The following is a 19327-nucleotide window of genomic DNA, read 5'->3' as shown; positions in this document are numbered from 1 at the left end:
AACAAAATTGATTTTTGTCTCACGAAAGTCAATTTTGTCTCACGAAAGTCAATTTTGTCTCATAAAAGTCAATTTTGTTGTTGCAAAATTGAATTTTGTCATCACAAAAATGAATTTTGTCGTCACAAAATTGACTTTTGTCTCAACAAAATTGACAAAATTGACTTTTGTCTCAACAAAATTGACAAAATTGACTTTTGTCTCAACAAAATTAACAAAATTGACTTTTGCCTCAACAAAATTTACAAAATTGACTTTTGTCTCAACAAAATTAACAAAATTGACTTTTGTCTCAACAAAAATGACAAAATTGAATTTTGTCTCAACAAAAATGAATTTTGTCTCACAAAAGTCAATTTTGTCTCACAAAAGTCAATTTTGTCTCACAAAAGTCAATTTTGTCTCACAAAAGTCAATTTTGTCTCACAAAAGTCAATTTTGTCTCACAAAAGTCAATTTTGTCTCACAAAAGTTAATTTTGTTTCACAAAAGTCAATTTTGTCTCACAAAATTGAATCTTACCGTACACAATTGACTTTTGTGATTTAATTTCCATATCAGGTAACAAAAGTCAATTTTGTATGCAAATATGGTTATATTTGCATACCTTTAGGACAAAATTGACTTTTGTCATGACAAATATGAATTTTGTCTACAAAAATGAATTTTGTCATGACAAAAATGAATTTTGTCTACACAAATGAATTTTGTCATCACAAAATTGAAGTTCTCACAAAACAAGTCTGTAGCACATAGTTTTGTAAGACAAAAATGATTTTGTTATGACAGAATTGAATTTTGTACAAAACCACAAGAGTCCCATTCGGCGCCCCGTATATATAGTATCAAAGCATGTCTAATTGACATAGTTTTTTTGTTTATTGCTACTAAAAAATAACCTAAAAGAGTTTGAACATATATATTCACATTCTGACTTCTTAAATGCCCATTTAATTAGGTGGGTGATTTTTTTCTTAATGAGAATGTGAGGCAATGTGGTATACAGGCCAGGGTAGAAAATTCAAAACTTTGAACAGATTCAAAATCACCAATATAAGCATGCAATTTATCAAGTACTTCCAACGAGTTCTTGACACTCCAAAAGTAATTAATTCCACTATTTTCAAAAGCATTATTTGAACAATTTATTATCAGGTTTTTTATTGTACCAAGTGTACTGGTAAGAAGAATAGAAAATTTGCACATTTAGGCAAAACTAGTTCAAATACGATGTATTATATATATTAGCGGCAATAAGTGAAATACAATTAGCTAAAGCCTCAGCAGTAAGTCTATTGCCTAAATGGTGTTAGGCATTAGTCTTATATCCTAGGATTTAAGCTTAAATTTTGAAATATGTGTGCAGGCTTTCAGGTTAATGTCTAAAATATAAATGCGAGTAAATAAAAGACATTTATTCATTTAAATAAAAATACATTTGTTACATAATAACATTATGAAAAATAGGGCCTGATTATCAAGATCGGTCCAATAAGATGTTCTTAGGACAGAAATTATTACAAAGTTAGAACGACTTACGAAATGTCCCAGCCTGCACATATATATGAAACAAAACAAAAAGTAAAAAAATATAACTACGTTTGATATTAGAATTAAACAAACTAATTGAAGCTTCCATTAGGGGCCAGCTGGAGGACATCCCCGGGAGTTTATCGCTGCATTGAAGACCCATTTGTGGCCTTTGTTGTTGTCTGCTCTATGGTGGGACTGTTGTCTTTTTGACACATTCACCATTTCCATTCTCAATTTTATAATTGTAAATACTAGTTAAAGTTAAGTATATAATCGGTAAAACTATCATATCATATGCTTTGAGGGAGCTGAATTCGAAGTGTCACAGTTTCATACTTAAAAGTTCAAAGACAAATCTCGTGCATCTTTCATATAAATACTGAGTAATTCAACTATTTTATTCAATACAAAAATTGAAAAATGATGTGAGCAAAAATTCATATCTTAATTTTGTCTACTTTTGACCAGTTCAAATCAGCTTGAATAGTTAAGTGTAAAAAATGTTCCAATTATTTTATAGAATCTCTCCCTTTTTTAATTGGACACAATCGCTTTTTAGCCCACCTTGCCCGAAGGGTCAAGTGAGCTTCTCTCATAACAGGTAAATTTGTAAGACCTACAAACACATCACCATCACCAAAACACAGTTTTGTCATGAATCCATCAGTATCCTTTGTTTGATATGCACAAAGACCAAGGTGAGCGGCACATGCTCTTTAGAGCCTCTAGTTTAAATTTTTTTTTTATATTTTGTAATACCATTAAAATATGAAAAAAGTATGAGTTAATTTTGTTTTTTAACTGCTAAAATTATTTTAAACTGACTAAATTTAAAGATCTGTCAAATAAATGTATATTTATACATGCAATATCAGAAATATTGTTAAGACACGACTTTATATCAAGAATAAATCACTAAATATGCATCAATTCCAGAGTTCATTTATTGCCTAAAATTATGTACGGCAATAGGATGCATAAATATTATAGCAAAGTGAGACACAGAGACCCTTGATTCCGTCGGGGGTCATTTAGGTTCAGTCTGAGGTTTAAGTTTTGTTAAGCATAAAACAAACTTTGTCAAATTTTTGTCGAATTTCATGAAATTTTGTCAGAAGTTTGTTTATCATCAGCAAATTGTAGTAAAAGTTTGACTTGAAGTATTTATTTTCATTTCCCCATATTTATCTATAATAATTGATTGGTGTTTTTTTTTTTTTTACAGTTTATAAGAATTCTGAGGTTGAAGGTTTTCAGCCATCAATAACCTCGTCAAACCTTAATGAAAATTCAGGAAATTTGAATAGAAGCTTTTATATGACCAAAATATAGTATTCAGAGCAAAATTGTCTCTATATGGACTAAAAATAGGGAGATGTGGTTTAATCACATTTTGTTTAGGTCGTTGTATCATTTGTCGGTCATTGACTTACTCTTTAATTGACATGTTGGTTTCTCTTACTATTTCATTTCTTATCAAATGTGTGTCCATCTAAAATAAGTAAACTGCTACCAATCTACTGTTTAATACAAAGTTGTCTTACATTTATTTCGATTTTTACCATACACAGCTGTTGGAACAGGTCAGTCGGTGGTATTGTATGTCATCCGGGATCTTCACAGGAGATACGGGATTATTCTCAAGGCAGTGTTTTCATATCATACTGAAGTGTCTGCGTGTTTGTTCTCAGAGTATATGATATCAAATATGCTGTCCATTTCAGTGTATCAATGATACAACAAACCATTGACAAAAAAACATAAGATATTTGTCTGTTGCATTTTTAGCTTCTTCAATATTTTAACTGTGTGTTTATAAAGAAGTCAGTTATTTGAATAACATATGGGTTAACAAAATAGTTTTTAACTTGGCTTCCGCTTACCCAATGCCAGCAAAATAACATGTTTTCTAATTTTCCAGCACAAGCAACAAATTCATTTTATTGTTAGCTAGTGCCGGTCAAATAGCAATTTCTATAAAAATAGGCTATTCAGTGTCGGCTTGTATTTAGATATTTTACTCAGAGCCGGCAAAATAGTAAAATTTGCTCTTTTTTTTTACCGGTGCCGGCAAAATAGTCACTTCCTAATTCGTTTTCTTCATGCAGTCCCTACATGAGATCTGTAAGATTTTTTTCGTCCTATTTGATAACACTTTAATATGCTTTTTCGGTTACTTGTTAAACGGTTATATTTTATAAACTATTCTATTCTTTGTAAATAACTGTTCTTCAATTTTGTTTAATTATCTGATTTAACTGTAAATGTCTATATGTCTTCCCCGTTTTGCTCGTGGTCACAGTACAATGAAATAAACTGATAATATAGATCTCTTTACTATAACTTAACTGAGGTGTTCCAGAGAATTCTAAAGTGCAAACATGAGTCAGAATAAATATTATGCAGGAGAACGAAAAAAAGCGAAAACGTATATTTTATTTAAAGAAAATAGACTTTAGATGCATAACCCGTTAAATATATCGAGTAGTGTAATAACTCTAAGCAAAGTGATAAGTCATTCCTAAGAATCTAAGTTTACTTTCTAACTTAATTGTCTCTTTGCAAGTTACAGTGGTATAAAACGGAAATTATCAGTAATAACACATTAAAGAAAGGTCACTGTAAACAGTCTGGGTCTGTTTATGTGGTTTGTTTTGTATGATTGGAAGGCGTACTCTATTTGTTTTAGATGATACCACCGATTGAATAACGGAATGACATGATGTTACGCCCGGATTATAACCAGGTGGAAGTAATTCACGTCATACGTAATAACGGTATAAATGATAAACGAAAATCACACTGGGTCACAATCATAGTTATCTAAAATCCACCAGCAGTTTAAGCCACACGTACGTTTAAACTCAAACATGCAGTACCTAGCTGGTCTAGTTCTTATTTCATCAATTATCGGTAAGTCAACACATTTTTTAGATTTTGTCATCTTCTTCTATTACGTTTTTTTTCTTCACTTTTACGTTAAATTTCTGCATTTCAAAATGCTTTATGAGTTGAGATACTGTCAATTGTCTGACGTTGTTCTGTTTCTTTGGTATTGCACTGAATAGTCAATGCTGCATTTCTTGCCATTTGTTTTGTGTTTCTTCGGTTAATAGGAGTTTCTTATCTAGTTTTAGGTGGGTTTTTTTCTGGATTAATTATATTAAATATAGATTTGATATTCCTTATTGATCTTTCACTATTTTTAAATGAAAATCATATCTTTTATTTTAAAGAAAATAAGGTGATTACTCCCTAAGCGAAGTTGGTCTTAAATGGATTCAAAATATGCCAGGTCCTGCACGGGTAGAGAGTGACGTGTGTTTCTATAGTTTATTACCTTGAGAGCAATTGATTTTTAAATTCGGATCAGGGTGTCAGTATTGTACATAAACTTGAATTATAAGAATTTTAAAAATGCTTCTTTTTGTAATTTTATAGGGATGTCAAAGCCTTTATCGTGCGCACAATTTTAGTATGAACAGTTTTGGTCAACCCTTTTACAATTCAATAAAATCACATAAAATGAAGACTCCAATTCTAAAATATTTTAAAATATACTGTTACATCGATATCGACTTCTGACATCAGACTCGGACTTCTCTTGAATTCAAATTTAATGTGCGTATTGTTATGCGTTTACTTTTCTACATTGGCTAGAGGTATAGGGGAGGGTTGAGATCTCATAAACATGTTTAACCCCGCCGCATTTTTGCGCCTGTCCCAAGTCAGGAGCATCTCGCCTTTGTAAGTCTTGTATTATTTTAATTTTAGTTTCTTGTGTACAATTTGGAAATTAGCATGGCGTTCACTGAACTAGTATATATTTGTTTAGGGGCCAGCTGAAGGACGCTCCGGGTGCGGGAATTTCTCGCTACATTGTGGACCAGTTAGTGACCTTCTGCTGATGTTTTTTTTTCTATGGTCGGGTTGTTGTCTCTTTGACACATTCCCCATTTCCATTCTCAATTTTATTCGATATCAGATAGGAACTCAACATTCAACCACATGTCAAAATATTTCACTGTGGATAATCGCTAACGTAATACAAGTAGCGCTCTATTTTGTAACGTTCTTCGTTATGCTTGCTTCAGCCTAACTCACTTCATAACCCGGTTGTCAAGAATAAAAAAAATGAACTGAGGTCAATATTTGGGTTCATGTCACCTATAATTGGGAAAATTATCGGAGTGAATATTTGAAAATAAATGAACGATAAACAAAACCAATTACTGCTGGGTAATTCAAGATGTACAAAGTTGTGGCGACCATGAGAAATGGAACTTCTGGAAAGAATTTTACTGAAATGAGCAAATTTTATAAAGAAATGCAAACGATCTTCAATTATGTGAAAGTATTTGTATCACTGTATATTAATGTAATATTCACTGAGTTCCAGCAAATGCAATAAAATAACTGTTGATTTATAAGAATACAAAAATAATAAACACGCTAATAAATGAATAAAAGATAGGACCCCCATTCGATATGCCTATTTAATGCTTAATGGCAAATTAAAAATAATATCGAAATATCTTTGGTAATGTTTTTTTTATATACTTATATAGTGTTTCCTCAAATACAAGAACCGTAAAAGCATAGAGCAAATATGTACAAATTTTACCGTCTATGGGATATAACTTGATTTTTGATTCATTAAAATCAATTTTTCGATTTTCGATTTTCAAAATGAATTGGTAAAAAAGTGGCCCAGAGTACCTCTCCTTTCATTTATTTTCAGTCTTAATGTTGATAAGTAAGTCATACTTTATAATTAGATAACATGCATATGTCTTTTAAAATGTTTCAGCCTCAACTCTAGCTGCTGATTGCTCTATCCTACCAGACGGAATTTACGAGCCTGCATGCAAAACGTACCTTCAATGTACAGGTGGTGTGGCTTCAACCGTGCAATGCGCAGATAACAAGGTCTTCAACAATGTAACACAGGCTTGTGATGAGTAAGTATTAAACTGTTGCCAAGGATCTCAGTGAACCTACCAGTAAACATTTGAGAAAACGAAAACTGACACACAAGAAATTGCCGAAAATGTGTGGACGGCAACTAAACACTTTTTGGTACAACCAAAATTCTAGGAACGTTTCAATTTGCTGAAATGAATTCAGCATCTTATGGTTTAATTAAATGAGGTGACCAAACACTCGTCTCAAGTGGATATAAATTTTAGAAAAAGGGTAAAACAGAAAATATAAATTTGTTACATTTTATAACTAGAAAATAAAAATTCTAGAAATTAAGAATACTGTGTTCATTTATGCATAGTTTAAAGTCACCATAGTGGTAGGTATTTAATTGCATCATTCTGCTTTCAAGTACCAAAACAATGTATATACTCCATGTATGTTTTCAACAATGAACCAAACCTTTGCCTTATATTAAGCTTTTAAATGCCGCGAAATGACAAAATGGAAACTAACACTTAATAGTATTCAAACGAGAAATAACAACCACCTGGGTTTTCATCTTGTCTCCTTCGTTACTTGTGATTGCCATTGAAGATTGTTTTTACTACTTACTGGTATACCATTGTGGTATATATCTTCCTTATCTTTATTTTACATTGAATATTTTTCAGTATGTTAAATGTAGGTGCCCCATGTGGAACACTCCGAGACTGCACAGGAAAAGCTGATGGTCTATATGCTGATATTGACTGGAAATGTCGATCTTATTACACCTGTAACACAGAAACATTCATGGGACATAACCCTTGCTCAGCTAGTAAGTTCTTTGTAATTACGAACAGATTTTAAGTATACGTCGTTTTATAAATCTTTTGCAAATACACTGATCAAGATATAATTTAAAAGGGGGCTTAAGTTCTACAAAAAAACCTAGTGTAACTCAGTCACAGTAACCTACATCTTTGTTGCCTTTAGACACAACTGCAAGTTATATTTTGTTTTAAAATTATGTATGAAATTATGTATTAATATACTGAAATTATGTATTAATATACTGAAATTATGTAATAATATACTGAAATTATGTATTAATATACTGCACTTAGCTTCTATGAACATGAAGAAATATTGCAACTCTGAGGCTTAGATTTGTAGTATTTGTTTTGCAATTAGAAAAAACTGATAAAGTTAACCTATACTACCATTGGCCTGCAATGTTGTTTCTTTTCTTATATAGAACCATTATATATGTACATCATAACAATAAGTAACATGTCCTTTTGGGGGAGATAATTAGTTTAAAGATGATTAGTTTAAATATGATTAGTTTAAAGATGATTAGTTAATTCAGCATGTTCAGTGAGACACTTTAAACTCAAATGTAGTTTCTACAGGTCCGAGCTTTGTTTAATATATATAGTATACTACACAATTAAAGGTAATACAACTTACTATTAATGTAACAAGATTAACAAAAATCTTAAAAGCTCTGTTTTGTGTTGCAATCTTTATACTTTCACTATAAGTTAATATTTCTATTCCAGATCTTGTATTCAACGAAAAACTGTCGACCTGTGATTGGATATACAATGTAGACCCACCATGTGGAGATAAAGGGAAAAATCCAGTTACCAAATCAGCTTTCGGAAGACGACGATAATCTACTATCATAATGTTTTATCAATTCAGACTTCTTGCTAACACTTAATCAACGATTTCTTTCTATGAACAATCACACAAACAAAGCCTAATATTTGATACTCCAGGCATAACAAAATTTGTTCAACATTATGTAACATATAACAACAAAATATTTGATACTGTGACGATATTGAATCTCTGAATAAAAGTTTTCGATCTTTATTTATTTTAGTTGATTAGAAGCCGCATATCATTTTCCCTTCGTATATAATAATATAACACTGAGGCACAACAAGTGTATTCGACGATTTATATGAAATGCTACCCGGCCCTATTAGATGTTGAATCATCATTCATTTTATTTTCAATTCACAAAACTGTAAACAACATGTAAACACCAAACTCGGTCCACAAATAATTGTAAATCATACCTTTGATTGAAACACGACATACGCAAACAGTCGTAATTGACCTTGTTCTTCCTGTGCTATTATCTGGATAAGGTGTACAATTACTATCTCAGATATACTGCATAGTTCAAAAGGACTTTGTCTTGCAATTACGACAAAATTGACCACTGAACAAATTTGTTTTTTGATTGAGTTAAGTCTGCCAATTGATATTTTATCGTGTGTTTTTCTATGTTGTGATGTTATGCTATTGTTTCAGAAAAAGGGAGAAGGTTTGGATCCATTAAAACGTTTAATCCCGCTGCAAATGTTTGCACCTGTCCTAAGTCAGGAATCTGATGTACAGTAGTTGTTGTTTATGTAATATATACGTGTTTCTCGTTTCTCGTTTTGTTTATATAGATTAGACCGTTGGTTTTCCCGTTTGAATGGTTTTACACTAGTAATTTTGGGGCCCTTTATAGCTTAATTGTTCGGTGTGAGCCAAGGCTCCGTGTTGAAGGCCGTACTTTAACCTATAATGGTTTACTTTTTAAATTGTTACTTGGATGGAGAGTTGTCTCATTGGCACTCACACCGCATCTTTCCTATATCTATTGTAAGACTTTATTGGTTCGAAATACATGGGAATAAAACAATGGCTGCAAAAACGGACGGGACAAAGTCTCCTTAAAAATTGAATCGTATATGTGTATACATGTCTCTGGTTATGTTTTCAACGGTTCAAAGTAATCCCAAATCAAAAGCTAGTTTATAGTAGATTTTTTTTAGAAAGAAAAATAATACAATAAATTACTTCCCTGAGCGCAGAAAGAAAAAAACTATTGTTGAAATATTCTTTTGAATTGTTGAAATTTCTTTATACATAGTTTAAAAGAAGTGTAAGGGATGTAAGTCCAAACATACACAGATTGTATTTTAAATGTTACCTCCCTTACACTGCTTTACAATTGTCTTAGTTGTCTATTAACCAGGAAACCCTTGCTTTTCCTCCTTATTCCTCAATGGTTTGAGCCATAACCCCCTACAGTCAATCATAATCATTCCTTTGTGGTATGGAAACATGTGGTATAGTTTCAGAAAGATTCATACACTTAAACACAAGTTATTGTCTGAAAACTAAAAAAATCCTTAGCCCCTAATTCTTTAACTGTTGGTACCATACTCCCCCCCCCAAATCAATCCCGACATTCCTTTTGTGGTTATAAACTTCATAGATTTCTATCTTCTTATACTAAAGTTAGTATCCGGAAACCAACTGTCTTCCGGCGATGTGATCAACGACATGATACCAATATACGGCACAAAAATTTTGAAGCCATATAAAAACTCTTTTTAACCAATTATTTTTGTATTGTCATTATTGTGTATCTTACCGATTTACAAATGTGTCTAGTTTTGTGATTGGATAACAACACATTTTAAAAGACTAAAACTAAAAGACAAATTAAAAGAGTTGGTCGTGCTTTGTTTCATAAACTTGAGGCTCTCAAGAGCCTGTATCGCTCACCTGATTCTACTTGGGTTTTTGAAATCATATTAAAAAATATGAAATTTGGCTAAAAGTGACAACACAACCTCATAAGGAAAGGAACATTCAGGCTATGTTTAATTTCATTCAAAAGTCCCCCACTGGTGGCCATCTTGGATGACGGATCGGCTACAAAGAAACAACACTTGGTCAGCACCTCATAAGGAACATTCATGCCATGTTTGGTTTTATTCCGTTCAGTGGTTCTCTAAAAGAAGTCATTTGTATGCATTTCCTATAGTGTCCTATGTTAAACTAAGTCCCCCGCTGGCGGCCATCTTGGATGATGGATCGGCTACAAAGTAACAACACTTGGTCAGCACCTCATAAGGAACATTCATGCCATGTTTGGTTTCATTCCATTTAGTGGTTCTCTAAAAGAAGCCATTTGTATGCATTTCCCATAGGGTCCTATGTTAAACTAAGTCCCCCGCTGGCGGCCATCCTGGATAATGGATCAGCTACAAAGTAACAACACTCGGTCAGCACCACATTAGGAACATTCATGCCATGTTTGATTTCATTCCACTCAGCGGTTCTCTAAAAGAAGTCATGTGTATGCATTTCCCATAGGGTCCTATGTTAAACTCAGTCCCCCGCTTGCGGCCACCTTGGATAATGGATCGGCAATAAAGTAACAACACTTGGTCAGCACCTCATAAGGAACATTCATGCCATGTTTGGTTTCATTCCATTCAGTGGTTCTATAAAAAAAGTCATTTGTATGCATTTAACATTGTGTCCTATGTTAAACTAAGTCCCCCGCTGGCGGCCATCTTGGATGACGGATCGGCTACAAAGTAACAACACTTGGTCAGCACCTCATAAGCAACATTCCTGCCATGTTTGATTTTATTCCATTCAGTAGTTCTCTAAAAGAAGTCATTTGTATGCATTTCCCATAGGGTCCTATGTTAAACTAAGTCCCCCGCTGGCGGCCATCTTGGATAATGGGTCAGCTACAAGGTAACAACACTCGGTCAGCACCACATAAGGAATATTCATGCCATGTTTGATTTCATTCCATTTAGTGGTTCTCTAAAAGAAGTCATTTGTATGCATTTCCCATAGGGTCCTATGTTAAACTCAGTCCCCCGCTTGCGGCCACCTTGGATAATGGATCGGCAATAAAGAAACAGCACTTGGTCAGCACCTCATAAGGAACATTCATGCCATATTTGGTTTCATTCCATTCAGTGGTTCTCTAAAAGAAGTCATTTGTATGCATTCCCCATAGGGTCCTATGTTTAACTAAGTCCCCCGCTGGCGGCCATCTTGGATAATGGATCCGCTACAAAGTAACAACACTTGGTCAGCACCACATTAAGAACATTCATGCCATGTTTGATCTCATTCCATTCAATGGTTCTCTAAAAGAAGTCATTTGTATGCATTTCCCATAGGGTCCTATGTTAAACTAAGTCCCCCGCTAGCGGCCATCTTGGATGATGGATCGGCTACAAAGTAACAACACTTGGTCAGCACCTCATAAGGAATATTCATGTCATGTTTGGTTCCATTCCATTCAGTGGTTCTCTAGAAGAAGTTCAAAATGTAAAAAGTTTACGACGACGACGACGGACGACGGACGCCAAGTGGTGAGAAAAGCTCACTTGGCCCTTCGGGCCAGGTGAGCTAAAAAAGAATGGTAACCCTTACCAAAAAAAAAACGTCCTGTGACAATCATTTGCCGCAACCATTTTACGATGCAAATGATATTTGCGGCAAGCTTGCTGCACACATAATTACGCAAATAAGATTTGCCGCAAGCTTGCGGCAATTGTTTGTTGCAAACTTGCAGGAACTACACATATACTTATGTCATGTGTAAAGACACATTCAATTTATCTCTTACAAATTACACAGCAACATTTTTGAAAAGTCAATTCCTGTCCTTATACAAAGTCATTGAAAGAATTCTTGCAAACTCATGCGATTTAAGGAAATACATACATGCGTTTGACTTTTGAAAAAGGGGCAGGAGTCATTTTCAAATGACATAATATACCTGTATTAAAAAATGAACAATTAAGGTTAAATCTCAAATGTGTATTGAGACTATAAAGCTAGGTAATTATTGCATTATAGAATTTAACTTAATCTTAATAAACATGATCATGATGGTGCAGTACATCAGTAACAAATTCAAACTTATAATAGCATGTATATAAAGTTGCTTAATTGATTATGTATGAGGATAACATTAATTATTTCATTAAAACATGAAGTTCTATGAATCATTTGTACTTACAAAATTTCATACTGATTATCCCATATTATTGAACCAAAATGCCTCCTTGATGTCTTCTTATGTGAAATGCATTTCCAAACACAACCAACATGACCTAGTCACAATTTCAAATTGTAAGCATCCAGGAAGTGCCAACTAGGCATGCCCAGTCAATATTGTGTTATTCCTGCAATGTTCTGGCAAACATATAGAATGGTCAAAGTTTTCTGCAATCTTGCAGCAAACATGTAGAATGGTCAAAGTTTTCTGCAATCTTGCGCAAACATTCTTTATTATTTTAAACTTTCTAGCAATCTTACAGCATACATTGATGTTTCTGAAAACTTGCTGCAAGCTTGCAGCAATGTTTTGCGGGAAGTTTGAAGCTAGCGGCAAACATCTGCAAACACTATTTTCTGTGTTCCTGCAAACTTTTTGTTTGCTGCAAGCTTGCAGCAAGTCTGCGGCAAACAATTCAGTTTCATAAGGAAAATGTAGTTACAACCTAACAAATAAAGAGGGATAAATCCAACTTTGAAAAAAAAATCATTTGAGGGGAACTTCATTAAGGAAAATTTTAGTGAGAAAGAACAGAAATTTAACTTTACTTTCCACTAAATAGATGATATTCTCTCACTTAATAATTCAAATTTGATGACCATGTTGAATGTACCTATCCCATTGAACTTAAATAAAAGATACAACAGATACAGTCACAAAAAAATGTATGTCTGTCTCATTTCTCGACTTACAACTACAAAGCTATTAAACCAAGAGTACCTAGTGGTGAAGTTCAAATCATCCTTTTGTAAGCTTTTCTGGACGCCATCAGGAGTTGGTTGTCCGTTATGGAATATACATGTATCCATTTCACAGATGATAGCAGATATATTTTTAATGTCACAATTATAATTCTGTCCCCGTTTTGGGAATGACCTACCAAATAAAAGAACAGATCTCGAATGTCCCCAGAATTAAACTTATTTAATATTTACCAAGGGGATAACTCATTTCAAAAAGATTTGATCGTCCACTGTTATAGAACTTTAAAAATCTGACAAGAATTGTACCTGTGAGAGCTAATGAGGCCATTTCCCATAAATTTAATTTTTTTTTAAGGGGAATAACTCTTCTAAAATAATCGATTATCCACCATTTAAGAACTCTTCCGAGATTTTGCTGATACATGTATTAAATTATAATATAAGTTTAATAAAATCTGTCAAGAATTGTACTCATGAGAGCGCTAACAAAACTAGATGGGCGGAAGGATGGACGCCCAGTATTTCCATGTCCCTGTAACTGTTATGCCGAGTACAATTAGATTAGATACCAGGTTTGTACTGACATGAGCAACATGTCTGGTGCCACCTGTGGAGCAGGATCTGCTTTACCTTCCAGAGCACCTGAGATCAAGCCAGGATTTTTTTGGGGTTTATGTTGTTCAGTCTTTAGTTTTCCATGTTGTGTGTTGTGTATTATTAGGTCTTTCCACTTTTCTGTGGAAAGACCTATTGTTTTTCTTCTTCTTGATTATTATAATAATTATTTTTTTCTTCTTCCCAAACTTTATCCTGACGGTGCTTTTTTGTTTCGCAAGATGTCGCTTTGATTGTTTGCATATGATATCGAACAGTTATTACGATTTTGAAACTGACCCTGTTAAGCCGAACACTTTTTATTGTAAGAGTTATCTTCCCAAACACTGTTTTTCTTGTGTACAAATCTCCTTCCCAACCGTTAAAGATTACGAGAAAATAATTTCACCAATATGCTCGTTATATCCTCAGAAATAATTTTGATCGAAGCGGTCAGGAAACTCCATATGAGAGTTATTTCCCCTTCTGTATTTAAAATAAGTAAAATGTAATTGTAATTGGTAAACCATAAGTGATAGAGACCTAGGTTTCTTTTGATTTGAGGTCCTTAGTCCAAAAAAAAGGAAATAGGGTCAAGGTCAAAGGTCATTTCTAAATTTGGATTTTGGCTTATTTTCACCTCTTTTCAAACACGATATAAGATATCGACAACATATTTTTACTTAATTGTTAGTTACGACATGTCGTAACACATACATATTGGTTTAAGGGAATGCTTACTTTAAATTAGAGTTTTCTCCCCTCTTTTATTTAAAAATATGCATATGTTGATATAACTCATGAACCAAATATAATTAAGACCTAGGGTCTTTTGATTTGAGGTCCTTGGTTGATGACCTTGAAATTAAGCTTAAGGTCATAGGTTAAATTAATGTTCTAGATTTTGACCTTTGCTTTTACCTCATATGTACATGTATACATGATAAAGCCATGAGACTTTTTGAATTTGTTTTCAAGCCATTTAACCTTGGAAAAGCCAACCGGAAGTGGCCTTGTGTAAACCGGAAGTAGCTATTTTTTGTACTTTATTAATATAAAAGTATATAAAACGAGATATTTTTGGAATCAGTGTCAAGTAAACTTTCAAATAATACTAGGAGAAACATTTTTCAAACCGGAAGTAACAATTTATCTCCCTTATTTAAAAAATATTTCATAGAAACTATATATTTTTGGAATCAGCGTTCATTAAGCTATCATTTGACGCAAGTAATTACATTTTAAACCAAATTTTATCACTTTCATATCAAAATACATGGACCTTCAACTGTTCTCTGAACAATTGGTTTTTAATTGTTTGTATTTTTTTATTTTTTTTAGCCATGTTTATTTTTCACTTATGAGTTTGAATGTCATTCTTGAATCTTTCACCTCTTTTTTTTACCCCAATTAGAACCTCAACATAGTCAACATAACCAACTTTACAAAATAGTAGTGTGAATTTGACAACAATATGAACCAAAAATTATGCTATAAATGTTCCATTTCTTTGACTGTGTCATTTAGTCTTTTGTGGAGAGTTGTTTCATTGACCATCAAACCACATGTTATTGTCTTTATAATGAAGAGGTCTGAATATCATGATTGATCACATACTGTCAGTTCAGAAATTATTGTGTGCATTTATTATTGCAATTTAGTTATCTAACCTAAATTGCGATTCTAATTTTTGAGATATTCAAAGCAAGAATGTGTCAAAAGTACACGGATGCCCCACTCGCACTATCATTTTCAATGTTCAATGTTTAATGGAGCATAAAATTGGGTAAAAAATCTAATTTGTCATCAAAATTAGAAAGATGATACCATAGGGAACATGTGTACTAAGATTCAAGTTGATTGGACTTCAAATTTATCAAAAACTACCTTGACCAAAAACTTTAACCTGAAACTCACACTTTTATTTTTTATGTTCATTGGACTGTGAAATTGAGATCAAAAGTCTAATTTGGCTCTGAAATTAAAAAGATCATATCATAAGGAACATGTGTACTAAATTTCAAGTTGATTCGACTTTAGCTTCTACCTTAACCAAAAACTTTAACCTGAAGTGGGACAGATGGACATACGGTACGACGGATGGACAGACGAACGGACAGACGAACAGACAAACGCACAGACCAAAAAACATAATAATGCCCCTCTACTATCGTAGGTGGGACATAAAAGTCTACAGACTTTAATTAATTGATTGTTGTTTGCTTGAAGACAAAAACAAGAGAAGTAGTAGAGACAAAAGTATTTATTCCTAAATACCCCTTCAATCTTTGTACTGGGAATAAGTTTTAATTTGTAGGGTTATGAGTAAAACAAAGCTGAAATTATTAACCAGGATCTAAATCATGGTACCAATACATATTACTTAGGTTGTAAAATGAATAGTTATTTTTTGTCTGATTACACTATTCCCAATTTTTACAAGGTCAAACAAATTTACAAAATCATATAACATCATGATAATAATTTTACAATATATAAGAAACCTAATATAACTAAATATGAGAAAGTGTAAATAGTTTTAGACCCTGATGTACAAGGTGAAAGTGTTCTTATAAGCAATGGTGGTTGTTCTGTGGATAGTTTAGGTTCAGGGAAAAATCCATTGTGAACTATAAGATCCTTCATGAATCGTGCAGAGGCTTTTGGAGTTCTTGTTCTGTTTGGATTGCTGAAGTCAACATAGTGGAGACCATACCGCTGAGTATATCCGCTTGTCCACTCAAAATTATCCATCAGTGACCAGGCTGTGTATCCTAACACTTTCACACCATCTACTCTTAATGCTGAAAAAGGAAAACAATTTAAAGATGTGGAGTAAATAAGTTTAATATTTAAATATGCATAAACTTGCACAAAGTTCATTTATTTCTTTGTACAGCATATTGAACAAGAAAATATCTATACATATACAAGGTAAAATGTTGTAGTTTGTTGCTGTGCAAAACTTTAATTTTTTTATTCATTATTTTGTACATAAATTAAGAGGTGACATTTGTCTTTTCTGAGTTAATCACTGGTAACTATGAGGTACAGGCTTTGCTCAGTATTGAAGGCATTACAGTGACATGTAGTTGATAATTTCTGTGGTCTCTGTGGAGTGGCAATTATACCACATCTTCTTAATTTCATTTAAAAGTTCAATCAAAGTAGAGGCTCCAAGGAGTCTGTATTGGTCACCTATTAAATTGACTTTAAATGATACTTTTTATAGTTGCTCTCTTTCAACTGCAGTTTAAGTAAAAAACATTTGTTTTTTATAATGGTAAAATAATTTCATTTTACTCAATTTTGTATTCATTGGTATGAAAATTGCTTAGTCTTTTAGGACAGTTGAAGTCCCATTTTCTACAATTACTAACAATAAAATATTTCACTACTTTTATGCACATACTGAAATGTCTCACCTGTTTTACTTCATATTAATTTAAAGTTGAATTAAATTAAAAGTCGTTTTATAACTAGTATCAAAGAAACTTTTTAAGATTCATGACAATGAGGTCAAGGTCAGATTAATCCTATTAGACAGAAACGTGCACCTTTACCTTTGCCATGCAGGGGCCATAATATTATGGCCGTACCCAGACCACCATTATTTGGCACCAATGGCTCTCCATACATTTGGAGGTCATCGTCTTGCCATTTTATTCAAAGTGTATGCATGTTTCCTCAATCTTACACTATATATTGTCATTGTTCTCAGATTTAATACTCATTTTCAGCTCAAATTTAAACTTCAAAATTTGAAATCGTAGGGGTGGGCTTATCTTTGAGGCATGAAACACAGAGTTATGAGAACTGAAACTTTGACAAATAGTGTAAACCCCCAGGCATATAACTATCTATTGTGTTTATTATCAATATTCGCCAAGGAAATGGCTACTTCAGGTCCAGTAAAATTTTAAAATCGGAAAAAATTCCTGAATTTTGGTGCAAATTACCTTTTTTAGACAGATGTACCAAGATCAGTTTCAGACCTAAAAACTGTTGTAATAAATGTGTTCACTGAAGTCCATTCTTCATGTAAACTACAGTTTGATGCATCTATTAGCATCCCTCAGACTTCCAGGTCGAGAAAAAGAACGAAAAAACATCAAAATTGATGCTTTTTGCACATGAGGACCAACTTTGTACAAAAGGCACCTAAAAGATATTTTCAATCATAATAAATATAAGATGGAAATATAATCATACCTTTAAGTACATTGTTGATATAATGTTTATAATAGTATATTCTATGATCATCATGTAGAGTTCCATTTTTATCAGAGACACCATTCTCTGTTATATATACAGGAACATCTCCATAGTGATTTCTTATCCAGTTCAGAGCTTTCCTTAGTCCCCATGGTGTTACCTTTTTGGCAGATCCAGTTCTACAATTAGTTTCATACAATTGCCAATAGTATAATGTTTGATAAAAATATAAAGATGAAACTAAAGGTACTGTGCAAAACTTGCCAAGGTGCTGTCTTAACAAATATATACCAACATCTCCTTATGTTTATCTTTAGCAAATTAAATCCTTACCTATGTAAATCATATAAACTATTAAAGAAAATGATTGTCTATGAAGAATTTAGCAGTATTAACACATTATTAATTGGGGAAATTAGCTTATTTCAAATCAGATGATGGCACATTAATGCAATGTGCATGTATTCAACAAATCTTAACAATACATAAGAAACACAGGAAAACAGAATACCATTCAAATAACTTATTCAATTGGACTTAGAGTGAACATTTTATGAATTATAAGTTGAATAAGCATACCCAATCCATGTGGGATCATTTGTTGATATGATATCAGGGTCTTCCTTGTAGTCCACTTTGTAGCTAGGAGTTGACTTCATTGTCACAAGATTGGAAGAATAAAAATTCAATCCAAAGAAATCGGAAGTGCCTGGAAAGAGAAAATAACATAAAAATAATAAAAGGCATTTATCAAAAATATTGGACAATACAACAGACCATCATTACCAACAACACCTGACTACTCCTAAAGAAACATCAAGACCTATCTAGACAAGCAAAGAAAAACAACATTGTGCCAGATAGCTGGATAGGAAAACACAAGTTAATTCAAGCTTCCATTCTCGATTTTATTTATCTGCTGTCACAGTGTAGGAACATCTACAATTAGGTTGAGGGAATAATAAATGCAGACAAATATATCAGCATTCAGGACGATCATATTTGACATTTTAATGTTAGTCACTTCTCTTTTTCCAGGATGACAATACTCTGGTGCATGAGGCTCTTTTGACCTAAGCTTCATAGCGAGTAGACACCTAAACTAGAGGCTCTAAAGAGCCTGAGTCGCTTACCTTGGTCCTTTGTGTATATTAAACGAAGTACACAGATGGATTCATGAAAAAATTATATTTTGGTGGTGTGTTTGTAGATCTTACTTTACTGAACATTCTTGCTGCTTACCATTATCTCTATCTATAATGAACTTGACAAATTTACAAAATTCATGAAAATTGTTATAAATTGACTATAAAGGACAATAACTCCTTTTAAAAGAGGTCAATTGACCGTTTTGGTTATGCTGACTTATTTTGAGGAATTACTTTACTGTACATTATTGCTGTTTAGAGTTTATCTCTATCTATATTAATATTCAATATAATAACCAAAACAGCAAAATTTCCTTAAAATTACCAATTCAGGG

At 32.9% G+C, this 19327-nt stretch overlaps 2 protein-coding genes across 2 annotated transcripts in view; one reads left to right on the top strand and one right to left on the bottom strand.

Annotated features, from left to right (window-relative positions):
- Positions 1–4222: 4222 nt before the first annotated feature.
- Positions 4223–8322, top strand: LOC134700158 (uncharacterized). The gene is made up of 4 exons (XM_063561522.1): positions 4223–4446; positions 6344–6494; positions 7131–7276; positions 8004–8322. Exons 1-4 carry the CDS (start codon positions 4404–4406, stop codon positions 8117–8119), a joined length of 456 nt encoding a protein of 151 aa, XP_063417592.1. The 5' UTR covers positions 4223–4403; the 3' UTR covers positions 8120–8322.
- Positions 8323–15877: 7555 nt separating this feature from the next.
- LOC134700154 (uncharacterized) overlaps positions 15878–19327 on the bottom strand; it is a 106008-nt gene continuing 102558 nt past the window's right edge. The window contains exons 55-57 of the mRNA XM_063561518.1: positions 18424–18553; positions 17842–18023; positions 15878–16433 (exon numbers count right to left, since the gene is read on the bottom strand). Of these exons, the coding sequence (XP_063417588.1) occupies positions 16102–16433; positions 17842–18023; positions 18424–18553 (644 nt within the window). The 3' untranslated portion in view covers positions 15878–16101. The remainder of the gene's footprint in view (positions 16434–17841; positions 18024–18423; positions 18554–19327) is intronic.

The sequence above is a fragment of the Mytilus trossulus genome, unplaced genomic scaffold (assembly GCF_036588685.1).
Source record: "Mytilus trossulus isolate FHL-02 unplaced genomic scaffold, PNRI_Mtr1.1.1.hap1 h1tg000125l___fragment_2___debris__unscaffolded, whole genome shotgun sequence".
Classification (NCBI taxonomy): domain Eukaryota; kingdom Metazoa; phylum Mollusca; class Bivalvia; order Mytilida; family Mytilidae; genus Mytilus; species Mytilus trossulus.
Note: the sequence above shows the minus strand (reverse complement) of the source record. Positions and strands in the feature narration are given on the sequence as shown.